This window comes from Taudactylus pleione, unplaced genomic scaffold, assembly GCF_031769625.1.
Source record: "Taudactylus pleione unplaced genomic scaffold, aTauple2 ptg000129l, whole genome shotgun sequence".
NCBI lineage: Eukaryota > Metazoa > Chordata > Amphibia > Anura > Myobatrachidae > Taudactylus > Taudactylus pleione.
In genome coordinates, this window is record NW_028284531.1 from 21,527,546 (window position 1) to 21,540,004 (window position 12,459).

The 12,459-nt window shown below is 43.6% G+C and overlaps 1 protein-coding gene across 4 annotated transcripts in view; it reads right to left on the reverse strand.

Moving 5' to 3' along the window:
- POLG (DNA polymerase gamma, catalytic subunit) overlaps positions 1–12,459 on the reverse strand; it is a 103,562-nt gene that overhangs the window by 40,259 nt on the left and 50,844 nt on the right. For all 4 annotated transcript variants that reach the window (XM_088472962.1, XM_088472959.1, XM_088472960.1 and 1 more), the window contains one exon: positions 12,281–12,397. In XM_088472962.1, coding sequence (XP_088329088.1) covers positions 12,281–12,397 — 117 coding nt within the window. The remainder of the gene's footprint in view (positions 1–12,280; positions 12,398–12,459) is intronic.

Genomic DNA, 12,459 nt, shown 5'->3' on the forward strand with positions numbered 1-12,459 from the left:
GCGTACATATTGTGAGGCGGCAATGCAGTGCATACATACTGTGAGGCGGCAGTGCATACATATTGTGAGGCGGCAGTGCAGTGCATACATATTGTGAGGTTGCAGTGCAGTGCGTACATATTGTGAGGCGGCAATGCAGTGCATACATATTGTGAGGCAGCAGTGCATACATATTGTGAGGCGACAATGCAGTGCATACATATTGTGAGGCGACAATGCAGTGCATACATATTGTGAGGCGGCAATGCAGTGCATACATATTGTGAGGCGGCAATGCAGTGCATACATATTGTGAGGCGGCAATGCAGTGCATACATATTGTGAGGCGGCAATGCAGTGCATACATATTGTGAGGTGGCAATGCAGTGCATACATATTGTGAGGCGGCAGTGCAGTGCGTACATATTGTGAGGTGGCAATGCAGTGCATACATATTGTGAGGCGACAATGCAGTGCATACATATTGTGAGGTTGCAGTGCAGTGCGTACATATTGTGAGGCGGCAATGCAGTGCATACATATTGTGAGGCGGCAGTGCATACATATTGTGAGGCGGCAGTGCATACATATTGTGAGGCGGCAGTGCAGTGCATACATATTGTGAGGCGGCAATGCAGTGCATACATATTGTGAGGCGACAATGCAGTGCATACATATTGTGAGGCGGCAATGCAGTGCATACATATTGTGAGGCGGCAGTGCAGTGCGTACATATTGTGAGGTGGCAATGCAGTGCATACATATTGTGAGGCGGCAGTGCAGTGCATACATATTGTGATCTTCCATATTGTGAGGTGGCAATGCAGTGCATACATATTGTGAGGCGGCAGTGCGTACATATTGTGAGGTGGCAATGCAGTGCATACATATTGTGAGGCGACAATGCAGTGCATACATATTGTGAGGTTGCAGTGCAGTGCGTACATATTGTGAGGCGGCAATGCAGTGCATACATATTGTGAGGCGGCAGTGCATACATATTGTGAGGCGGCAGTGCATACATATTGTGAGGCGGCAGTGCATACATATTGTGAGGCGGCAGTGCATACATATTGTGAGGCGGCAGTGCATACATATTGTGAGGCGGCAGTGCATACATATTGTGAGGCGGCAATGCAGTGCATACATATTGTGAGGCGGCAATGCAGTGCATACATATTGTGAGGCAGCAATGCAGTGCATACATATTGTGAGGTGGCAATGCAGTGCATACATATTGTGAGGCGGCAGTGCAGTGCGTACATATTGTGAGGTGGCAATGCAGTGCATACATATTGTGAGCTTCCATATTGTGAGGTGGCAATGCAGTGCATACATAATGTGAAGTGGCAATGCAGTGCATACATATTGTGAGGTGGCAGTGCAGTGCATACATATTGTGAGGCGGCAATGCAGTGCATACATATTGTGAGGCGGAAATGCAGTGCATACATATTGTGAGGCGACAATGCAGTGCATGCATATTGTGAGGCGGCAATGCAGTGCATACATATTGTGAGGTGGCAATGCAGTGCATACATATTGTGAGGTGGCAATGCAGTGCATACATATTGCGAGGTGGCATTTTTTGTAATAAGTTGATTTTTATTGATTTTCAACAATCGTTATGCAAACAAGACATAAAATAGATAAAATGACACGTCAGTGAGGTGGGATTGAAAATATATGTAAAACACAGGCTTAGTGAGCAGTTCCTCAAGGTTGACCCTAAATAAACCAACATTGGGACTTAAGGGAGGAACAACTATTCAGGTGAAACAAATAATTTCCCAAATATTCATACAAAATGTAGACATAGACACAACTGTGCAGCTCAATAATAAGTGACAGAATGTGCCCCAATGATTATCACACTTCGGACAATCAGAGGTAGAACGGCTGCACATCTTGAATAGTTTATCTAAAGTATAATACATCCTGTGAATAATATAAAAATGGATCTGTTGGTGCCTTACACTGGAGGTAGCAGCTTTAGTAGTAAGCAGGATATTCTCCCTTCCTCATACCTTGCTATACTTCCTCATCTCAGTGGTCTCCCAAATCCACCTCTCACCTATATAAATAACTATTAGTAAATAATAGGATTTTGGTACTTACCGATAAATCCCTTTCTCCGATTCCACAGGGGACACTGGAGTTCAAGACAGTGGGGTATAGACGGTGGTAGAGCAGAGCCTGGCACTTTAAATAATCTAGAAGTGTGACTGGCTCCTCCCCCTCTATGCCCCATCAGCCCCAGTTTAAGAACTGAGCCCGAGAGGAGACGGAGGACAACAGAAAAATTAGGAAAAGGAAAAGACCACAGAACGGAACAAGACCGACTGAAGGAGAACAAAGGAACCCATTGCAGGGAAACCATGCAGTCACACAACCATAGAAGGAACCAAACAAAACAGCAAGTACGCAGCGCTGGGCGGGCGTCCAGTGTCCCCTGTGGAATCGGAGAAAGGGATTTATCGGTAAGTACCAAAATCCTATTTTCTCCTTCATCCACTAGGGGACACTGGAGTTCAAGACAGTGGGGACGTCCCAAAGCCAACCTCCTGGGTGGGAAGCGCGGAGAACTTGCTGACCCCTTGGCCAAACCAAAACAGGGACCGCAAAGAACCATAGGCCCAGCGGAAGCTGAGGATTAAGTGTCGTAGAGCACAGGAGACAAACACCACTCCTTGCTAAACAGTCATAGAAACTTCCATAACGTACAGGTTAAGTCAAAAGGAACAGAACGGCTGGCGAGGGAACAAAGACAGTTGAGAAACGTCAGAACCAGTTATCTCAACTGAAATAGACCAAACCGGACCGTTGGCAGCCGAGAGCCCCAACAAGAATCCATAGAAGGGCCGTAAACAAGAACAAACTCGAGAAACCGTACTAGAGGCTATACAGGAAGCTGCAACAGGTGCAGACAGCAGAATCCCAGCACAGCTGGACATAAATCGTATATACAGAAGTATAACAATATCAATATACAGAGCTAAACTTGTCCACAGACTCCAAACAGAGTATGCAGGGAGTCAAAAGACTAGACCGAACAGTCGCCCTGAACCCTCCTTGAGGTCCAACTACAACAAAGTTGTTAACCAGCGGAAGGGTTAGGCCATAGAAGTCTCCAAAGAGTGGAGATCCCACTGGGCCTGAGACTGAGTCGAAATAGAGATTATTGAGACTACAAGACCCTTCAGAGGGTCAGACAGCAGTACATCCCATACTGAAAACAGGGATAAAACAGCAACTGAAACGCTGCCGCTAAAAAGAAAACAACTTCCAACATGATGGAAGTGCCTAGTCAGTATCAACTGCTGGCCCGAACCCTACCAGTAAAAGAGCACGAATGCAACAGTCAACCAGGGAGAGCTACCAATATAGGGAAGCATCCAGTCAGCAAGGCTAGAGCACTAGGACAACCATGAAAGTACCCGTCAGGTACCTGTCAGTGTGATCAAATATCAACAGATATAGAACAGAATGCCCAACCAGGCCCCCTGCGTGGAACATAGTGACTGTTACACATCTATGTAAAGATGTGCACTAGCCCATAGGTGCGCTTCGGTCCATAACCCCAACAGATTCTAGTAGATAGTGTCACTAATCCAATGTTGTAACGATGCACCCACACACCAGGAAAACTCTAAAGTGTAGAGCCAACTGATTAAAAGAGTGGATGGCTGCTAGGACAGCAGCTAGGGTGCATTAGGGAGAATAACACTATGTATGTCAGGTTGCATGAAAAATGAGCCTCTTCCTAGGCATCAGTGAGGTATGCTCTTACCTTTGAGCGACCAGAATCCCTCTGGACGCTATGTAGAATGTCACTGACCTTTACCAACACACAGCAACCTGCCACGTTAGGAATAGAGAGTAGCTTCAGTGGGCCAAGACCAATGCTCTACAGCACGGACATCCATCTGGAGATGTGCAGCATAAAATACTGTGGAAACTAGCAAAATGTTAGTGTAGACAAGAAAGTCGTAGAACAGGACTCTATACTTGAGCCTGTTCCATAAGGGATGTGTATCTGTATAGTCGTGTTAGACCATACATATACCCCTAAAACGGTCCGCTAGTGTAAGTCGTTACATAAATATGTATAATGGTGAAGTGCGTATTATGCCCACCAATCTAATACCACCCAGGCATTCGATCCTGGGACCCTTCTGTTACTGGTGTACTCGCCTTATCAGGTGAGCCATTTTATCTCCAGATGAACCCGTTTTTGAAGTGGGAATCAAAAAGACGACCTCAATGCTGTGAGGCAGTAATACCACCGCACTAGCCGCGCATCACTAACTTCCTCTTGTATGAGCCACCGAATGGAGCACAGAAGATATAAATCTATATAGATGCACATATGCATACCCTCTAACGTGAGCACAGAATGAAAAAAGGTTTTAAGATCAGCCTATAATGTAGTATATGGTTTTCACATATATGCATGGGAAGAGTACTGCTCCTCTCAAAGGTAAGCCAATGTGAGGCATAAGCCTGGGGAAGGGACCCAAAAAAAAGAGCTAACCCTGAGTGAAGGGTATGCTATAACCATAAGTTCTGGCCACAGCACCAGAACAGTGGCTAATACTATACATTTAGGCAAGGTAGCTAGTATACCATGAGATAGCTCAGACTTTAGATGAAGCTAGGCACCCTTTGTGATAGATGCGGTGAGGCAGTTCCAAGGGGAAGTCTGACAGGGGGTAATAGCAGGCGCTGCAATTGGCAGGACTGTGTCTCGTGAGCACAGCGCTACTAGCCGGGATGTGCACCAGCTGAATAACTGGCCCCTCTCACAACCTCATAACGCGGTGTTATAGTTCAAAAATAAAAGGGGATTGGGCTAGTTCCCATTCTGCTAGCAAACCAGCCATCACTATACTCCTGTCATCCAGTGACAGGCATCCCTACCGTTTGCGCTGAAGGACTCCCAGCGTGGGATGTGGAGGGGATAGGAGACCACGCTAAAGCACTCCCTGCTGCAGGTAGTGCCTAAGCTATACTACCTGCGTGCAGGAGATGACAGTAATATTTCTAAATAAGAACATGAGCAATAATTAAGAGCCATGAAATGAACGGAGCCCAAGGACAAAATTCACCCCAGCCTGTGTATGTTCTATAACTACTGTCCTTAGAAGGGAAGCAGGGGGCGCTGGAATACCGCTCTGAGTGTGCGAAGTGTCACACTCCAGTCAGCACAGCGCTGCTAACCCCATTAATAGAACTGACACTACTTATATCGGCAGGTGGCTCTAGGCCTTCATGATATGAAGTGTACACAAGGGCCCCTTAGAGACTAATTTTATTGAGATATGCGACAATAATATGGAGTACCAGAATTGATATTGAGAAGGGTACCTGTACTTAAGGGTACCTGTACTTAGACATATAACGCGTTTGTCATCCCAAGTATTCATACAAGGAATGGGTGTCTAATAAGTTTGCTACCAAGTAATAATAGGTCCTCTGAACAGGGCGCTGTAGATATAGACTGACGGAAACCGAACTATAACCCCAGGAGGGTGTAAGTACGTATCTTTATATACATTTGTGGACATACAAGAAGGCCCCAGGACATGTCCATACTGGAAGCAATGCCTAAGAGTATCACTATGTAAGCCGCATCACATGACTAGTTTATAGAGCACCATATAATATGTATGGAACTAGCCTACAGCTTCTGGTAAGCCCAGGCGGCTTTCGCATGCGTGGAATTATAGGTAAACCTAATGATAGTGGAAGTATAGGCATACCTACACATATACATAAATATATATATGAATGTATACACACACACACACAACTCAAACCCCAAGGAGAGATAGTGTAAAGCGGAGTTATTGTACCAACTAGCGCATCAGGAGAGCCAGCAACCAATCGCAGCCTCCTTCTTTCAATATGCTAGGTATCCGACATAAAACTGATAAGAACAGATCCTACCTCTGCTCTTATGGTAAGGCTAAGAAGCGATATCCACATATGGATACGCGTACCTCATACAAATATATATATATATATATATATGTATTACATATACATACACCCACATATATGTACACACATACACACACGTGGCTTACCTCCACTCAGGGAGACTGCTCATGTGCCGCATGTGGCCGTCATTCTGCTACTGCGTAGGGGCAGGATATTTTAGCAGCGTGCTGTCCCCGACTGGTTTTGCATAAAGCGGAAGCATTCAAGGCTCCTAATGCAAAACCCCTCATTAACTGAACCTCTCTCCTGCTAGACCGGAGAGGGTTCATGGGAGCACTGATGTTGTTCTAGGCCTACAGTTCCCGGTATTCCCAGGCGGTCGTAGGCTGCTATGGCAGGGCGTGCCGGTCATACATCGCTACTTTAATAACTAAAAATATATATGAGAAAGGCTGGAGACAGCCTGATGTGCGACCGGCTCTCTCGGGCACATTCTAAAAACTGGGGCTGATGGGGCATAGAGGGGGAGGAGCCAGTCACACTTCTAGATTATTTAAAGTGCCAGGCTCTGCTCTACCACCGTCTATACCCCACTGTCTTGAACTCCAGTGTCCCCTAGTGGATGAAGGAGAAAAATCATTTATGGTGTGCCTGATCATAGAAGAGACCTGACCACTTGCAGAACAGTTGCATGTACTGGAAGAAAGATGTTCCAGTTTTCAGAGCAAACTACAAGACGCTGATGTACTAATCAAAGCTATTGGGAGAGCGGAACTGAAGTAAACGAAAAAGTTTGGATGAGCAAATGTGGGCAATGAGAGGGCAACACGAGGAGAGCAGAGTAAGTATCTCTATATGCTTCTCTCTTGCTGAGAATAGACAAATGGATATGAAAGGCACTAATGTCTTAGGGCCTGATTCAGAGGTGGACGCAAAGTCGATGTTTGTGCAGTTAAGCATCTTTTTAAATTTTTGCTACTGCGCATACGTGACAAGTAATGGAATATAGCCTGTGGCAGATAACCATTGGTGTTCCTGGGTGATGACTGGGAGGCGGCCGGATGTGTTCAGAATAAAAGGCTGTCTCATGGGCGTGTTATGGGAGAGTCAAGGGCGTGTCAGTGACCGCGTTCCTAAATGCAGGTCCTCAGACTCTGAGGCCATGCTCAGACTTATTTGAGAGTATAGATATGCCAATGCAGAGATAGGGTTCCTATCAGAGCCCGTCTCTGCATGTGATAACTAATATATCCAGACGGTAAAGAATTTCTTATTGCCAGAAATAGCGGCTATAAGAAATTCTATTTATCTAGTCTAAAAGGCAATTAAAGTTATATAGTGGGAATATTAATGTAATGTGTAGTTGATAAGGGACCACAAATAATAAGAGGGCTAGTTAGGGGGAGGATGCCTATTACATTCAGTTGCTACTGATTAATTAATGGGACTGGGGGGGGGGGGGGGGGCAGGGGAAGAGAGAAGATCAAAAGTGTTCATCTTTCCATGAGAGAGATTCAGCCCCCCACCTCCCCATTTAGGGCTAAATCCAGAAATTTCCAGGGCTGTCATTTCATCCCAATCGCCCCATGCTCATATCTATCTATCTATCTATCTAAAATAGTAAAGAAAAATATATAATGGAAATGTTTTTTGGACTGGTTTAGTTGAACTATTCAAGTGACTTCTCATACTGTGATGACAGTCTTAGGCCAGGTACACAATATAGAAAAGACGCAATTTCCCTTCATCCCAGAACACGCTATGGAGCATACACACTATGCAATCTTCAGAGCCTCGGAACGATGTATCATGTCGGAGCATTGTATCCAATTACTCTTTTCTCCTGTACACACTATGACAGAGGTTCTCAAACTCGGTCCTCAAGGCACCCTAACAATCCAGGTTTAAGGATATCCATGCTTGGCCACAGGCGACTTATATAGTAACTCGGTCAATTTGATTTAACCACCTTTGGTCAAGCATGGATATCTCTAATACATGAACTCTTGGGGTGCCTTGAGGACCGCGTTTGGGAACCTCTGCACTATGCAATGCAATCATTGTGTAGATGACTGGAAGTTCAGGTGATGTCTTCAGAGGAAAGATTGGACAAATATAGCTTGTGTTCTTCTGACACACTGCACGATGTGCACCACATCGTTTATGACATCTTTCCATCTGACGTGCAGCCGCCCGAAATATAGGATAAAAAATAGAAAGATAGTGTTTGTAGATATGAAATAAAGTGATTAAAACTGCTGAGCACTGCTGTCAATTATTATTAGCGTTCCCGCTAGGCTGTTTTAGCGGGGCGCGGCGCTACATCATTCATAATATCATCCCATCTGACATACAGCACATCAGATGTGAATATGTGATGAACCAATTAATGTCCAATATATCGCTTAATGTGTACCCAAGCCTTATGGCCGGTACCTACTAGACGATATTTCATCCGATCCGGCCAGATCGGACGACTTGCCAGCAACATCGTCTAGTGTGTACATTCAATGTCGCTGACGATGCATGCTCCCACGCATCACCAGCGACATCGTCCGTCGGACCTGCATGCAGCTCTGATGGGAGACATCGTCTGCGAGGACCATGCTGCAAGTGTGTATGCACTTGCCGCTGCTGGGTCGCACGACAGATTGGCTGGGTACACATTGTTAAATTTGTACCCAGCTTTAGGGTCTGATAAATTAGCTATAGCGATCTCTTTTCCAGCATGAGAGCTCTCTGCGTGTCAGGAGAGCCATAGTGGTAAGACTTGACTTACAAGCTGCCTGGCTGGCCGATCTACCTCAATGTTACCACAGTTGTTGCATGTCGTCAGATAGCTATGAGAAGGCAGCAGTGGGCGTCCCTATGCTCGGGGAAGCTTTGGAAATAGCAGCATATTTTTGCAGCTGTGTTCAGTGCAAAATCGCAACTGCAGTTTTATTAGCGTACATCTCTGAATCAGGCCCACGGTCAGATCACAAGATGACAAGTTGTTAATGTATATTCACAAGGAAAAGAAAAAAGAAAATCAGTTACATTGGTGCATTCTATCTCCAAAATAAATTTTTTACACATAAAATCTAAGTTTATTAGGTATGCTTTAAAAATTATACTGGCAAACAATAATAAAATTTCATGTATAAATATCAAAATAAATACATGGATTGAAAGCGAGCGAAATATAACATAAAAAATAGAAAGATAATGTTTGTAAATATGAAATAAAGTGATTAAAACTGCTGAGCACTGCTGTCAATTATTATTAGCGTTCCCGCTAGGCTGTTTTAGCGGGGTGCGGTGCCCTGCCCTCCTTCTGGAGGGCAAAAAGCGCCCTGCCCTCACAGCCTGCGGGTGCCGTCTTCACCCGCGTGTCGCAGTGTCCCGCGGGTGGAGAAATATGCGGTGACCCGGTCACCGCCGCAGAATAGACGCCGGGTGCATGCGTCTGGCATCTATTCTCCCTGTCTGCAGCGCTTGGGGGCTGCCCGGTGTGTCCGTAAGTGCCGGGCACGCCCCCAAGAGTGCTAAAAAGGGGACGCGTCTTATAGACACGCCCCCTTTTCGGGCACGCGCACAAAAGTGCCCTCTCTAGCTCCGGCGCCCTGCCTGCCGCCGGAGCTAGAGTGAACACTATATTATCCAATATTATATTTGTTTTAATTAACTAATTAGCTACATGAGCGTGTGAGCAGGGTAAATTGATTAGTATCAAGGCACTCCTAAATAAGGCACATCAGTTAGACCACAATAACTAATACGTAAGTATAGTTGCATATGTTACAAACAGAAGTTTGAGAGCGCATACATTCAGCCACTCTATGTATTTAAATACAAGTCGTAAATCTGACTTTATGAAGCTACTTTTCGCTTTCTATTTAAGGTAACATAAAAGGACAGCAGTGCATCAGCATAAAGCCATAATTGATACAATTAGAACTTGCATGTGTTATGTATCAAATATAAAAAGTATCATTCTTGCAGGAGTTAGTACTATAAGATATCGCACTGTGAAACCAGTACATGATTAATTGGAAGCATTCATTCTACTCTATATATGTGATATCTATTTCTCTATATTAGTAATCTGATAATTATTTATACCGACAACACAACGGTGGAACTTTTATTTGATATCACAGAATCAAATCCATTTGTGAATTTCGACACTAAGACAAATATAATATTGGATAATAATTGGCAGCAGTGCTCAGCAGTTTTAATCACTTTCGGGTCTATTTACTAAGCAGTGTTAGGAGACAAAGTGAAAGGAGATAAGGTACCAGCCAAACAGCTCCCAACTGTAATTTTTCAAACACAGCCTGTGAGATGACAGTTGGGAGCTGATTGGCTGGTACCTTATCTCATTTCACTTTGCCTCCTAACACTGCTTAGTAAATAGACCCCTTTATTTCATTTCTACAAACACTATCTTTCTATTTTTTATCTTATATTTCGCTCGCTTTCAATCCATGTATTTATTTTGATATTTATACATGACATTTTATTATTGTTTGCCAGTATAATTTTTAAAGCATACCTAATAAACTTAGATTTTATGTGTAAAAAAATTCTTTTGGAGATAGAATGCACCAATGTAACCGATTTTCTTTTCCTTGTGAATATATGTATCTAATCAGTTGGTAGCACCACCGCATTTTCTGATTATATTTAGAGCATTAATTACTCTTTACTTGTCATATTTTGGGTGAAAATCTCCCACTCGCCCTAACCATCCCTCTCCAATGCCTGAATCTAAACCTAACCTCCACTCTCCACACTCTAAACCAGTGTTGGCTAACCTTGACACTCCAGCTGTTGTGGAACTATATATCCCAGCATGCCCTGCCACAGTTTTAGCATGCCCTAATAGCAAAACTGTAGCAGTGCATGCTGGGTTATGTAGTTCCATAACAGCTGGAGTGTCAAGGTTAGCCAACACTGCTCTAAACCTAATCCTCCCCCCAACCCCGATACTTACCTTCGGGATTACAGCGGGCGGGATTCCGGTGCCAGGATTCTGACAGGTGTTGGGATTCCGGCGCTGGTATTGTAATCGCCGGCATTCCCTGTGTTGGGATACTTAACATATCCTGTTTTTTGCACAGGTAACCGATACTTTGACTACAGTGGAATAACGATGGACCCTCAAAGGGCAAGCCTATTCTCTGCAGACAAAATATACATTAAATCTTCACAATCTATATTTAGGGAGATCAATGTATAAATTTGTAATTAGTGGAATCATCTACATCAGTAGTTCTCAAACTCGGCCCTCAGGACCTCACACAGGTCACATTTTCCAGGTCACCCAGCAGGTGCACAGGTGTATTCATTACTCACTGACATATTTTAAAAGTTCCACAGGTGGATTCTGTGAGGAGACCTGGAAAACATGCACTGTTTGGGGTCCTGAGGACCCAGTTTTAGAACATGTGATCTACATGATATTGGTCATCAATAAATACCAGCCCATAAGGAAGATATAGGACGAATGTTTCTTCCCAAGGAATACAATTGTTTCCTATGCACGTGTGTGGAAATCACACTCGTTTTATTAGACTTCTCTGTTCGATGTATTAAAAAAAAAGTTAAATTATTACTAGAAAGTGGTTTTGGACAAAATGACAATACAACAGTTGGAAAACAGATTAACATACTGACAGACTTCGTAATCTCAGGAAAGAAAGTTGCTGGCTACATTTAAAAAAAAAAATAAAAAAAAAAGTAAATAAAATGATTTTAGAGATTGTCAGTTTTGGGGGTTTAGTTTGATACTACTGAATGGTCCACTTTAGGTGTAGGCACGGCTACCACAACATGCAGTAAGAATCCTTGTAAAATTGATGGTTGATGATTCACTTTGAAACTGAAATGTCCCCATTTTTTTTTTGCCCTTTGTAACCTATTCCACAGCTACCAATTATACATTCATAAGAAAATAGTCTCGCATAGCTACATACACGTCAAAAAGAATTAAACAGCTTTATGGTGAAAATCACAGGTCTTTGACAAAAGAAAAAAAGATGGACAGATACAATTTGCATGTTAAATTATAAGTAAATAAGTATATGTCAGTTATATCTGGCAGGGCTCTTTAAGAGCACAATGCCTTGTTTGCTGACTGCCGACACAAATATAGCCCTGAGTCGTCATGACAAGAGTCTGCAAAGAATAGCTTCTTATGAAAAGGTTTCCACACTGTAATTGATTTCCCTGATGGAAAGTGCTAATATTACGTACAGTAGTTTTACTTCAATGTATCAGCACATGAAAATGTTCCCGAGTGCTTGAGTGATTGCCAGTAGGATTCTGACTATTAGGAACAAAGTGTAATAAGTGCATTATCCAGACTCACTTTATGTGGCAAACGGTAGAACCAGCAGCCTGAAACATTCACGTCACTGCAAGGGCCATTTCCATGGTGAGGTGGTGAGACGTTATCAAACTCTGCTTGTAATACAGCAGGGAGCTCCTGTCACAATGAATAGGGTGTGTATTATATGTAATTACAGATACAAATAACATGATGATAGA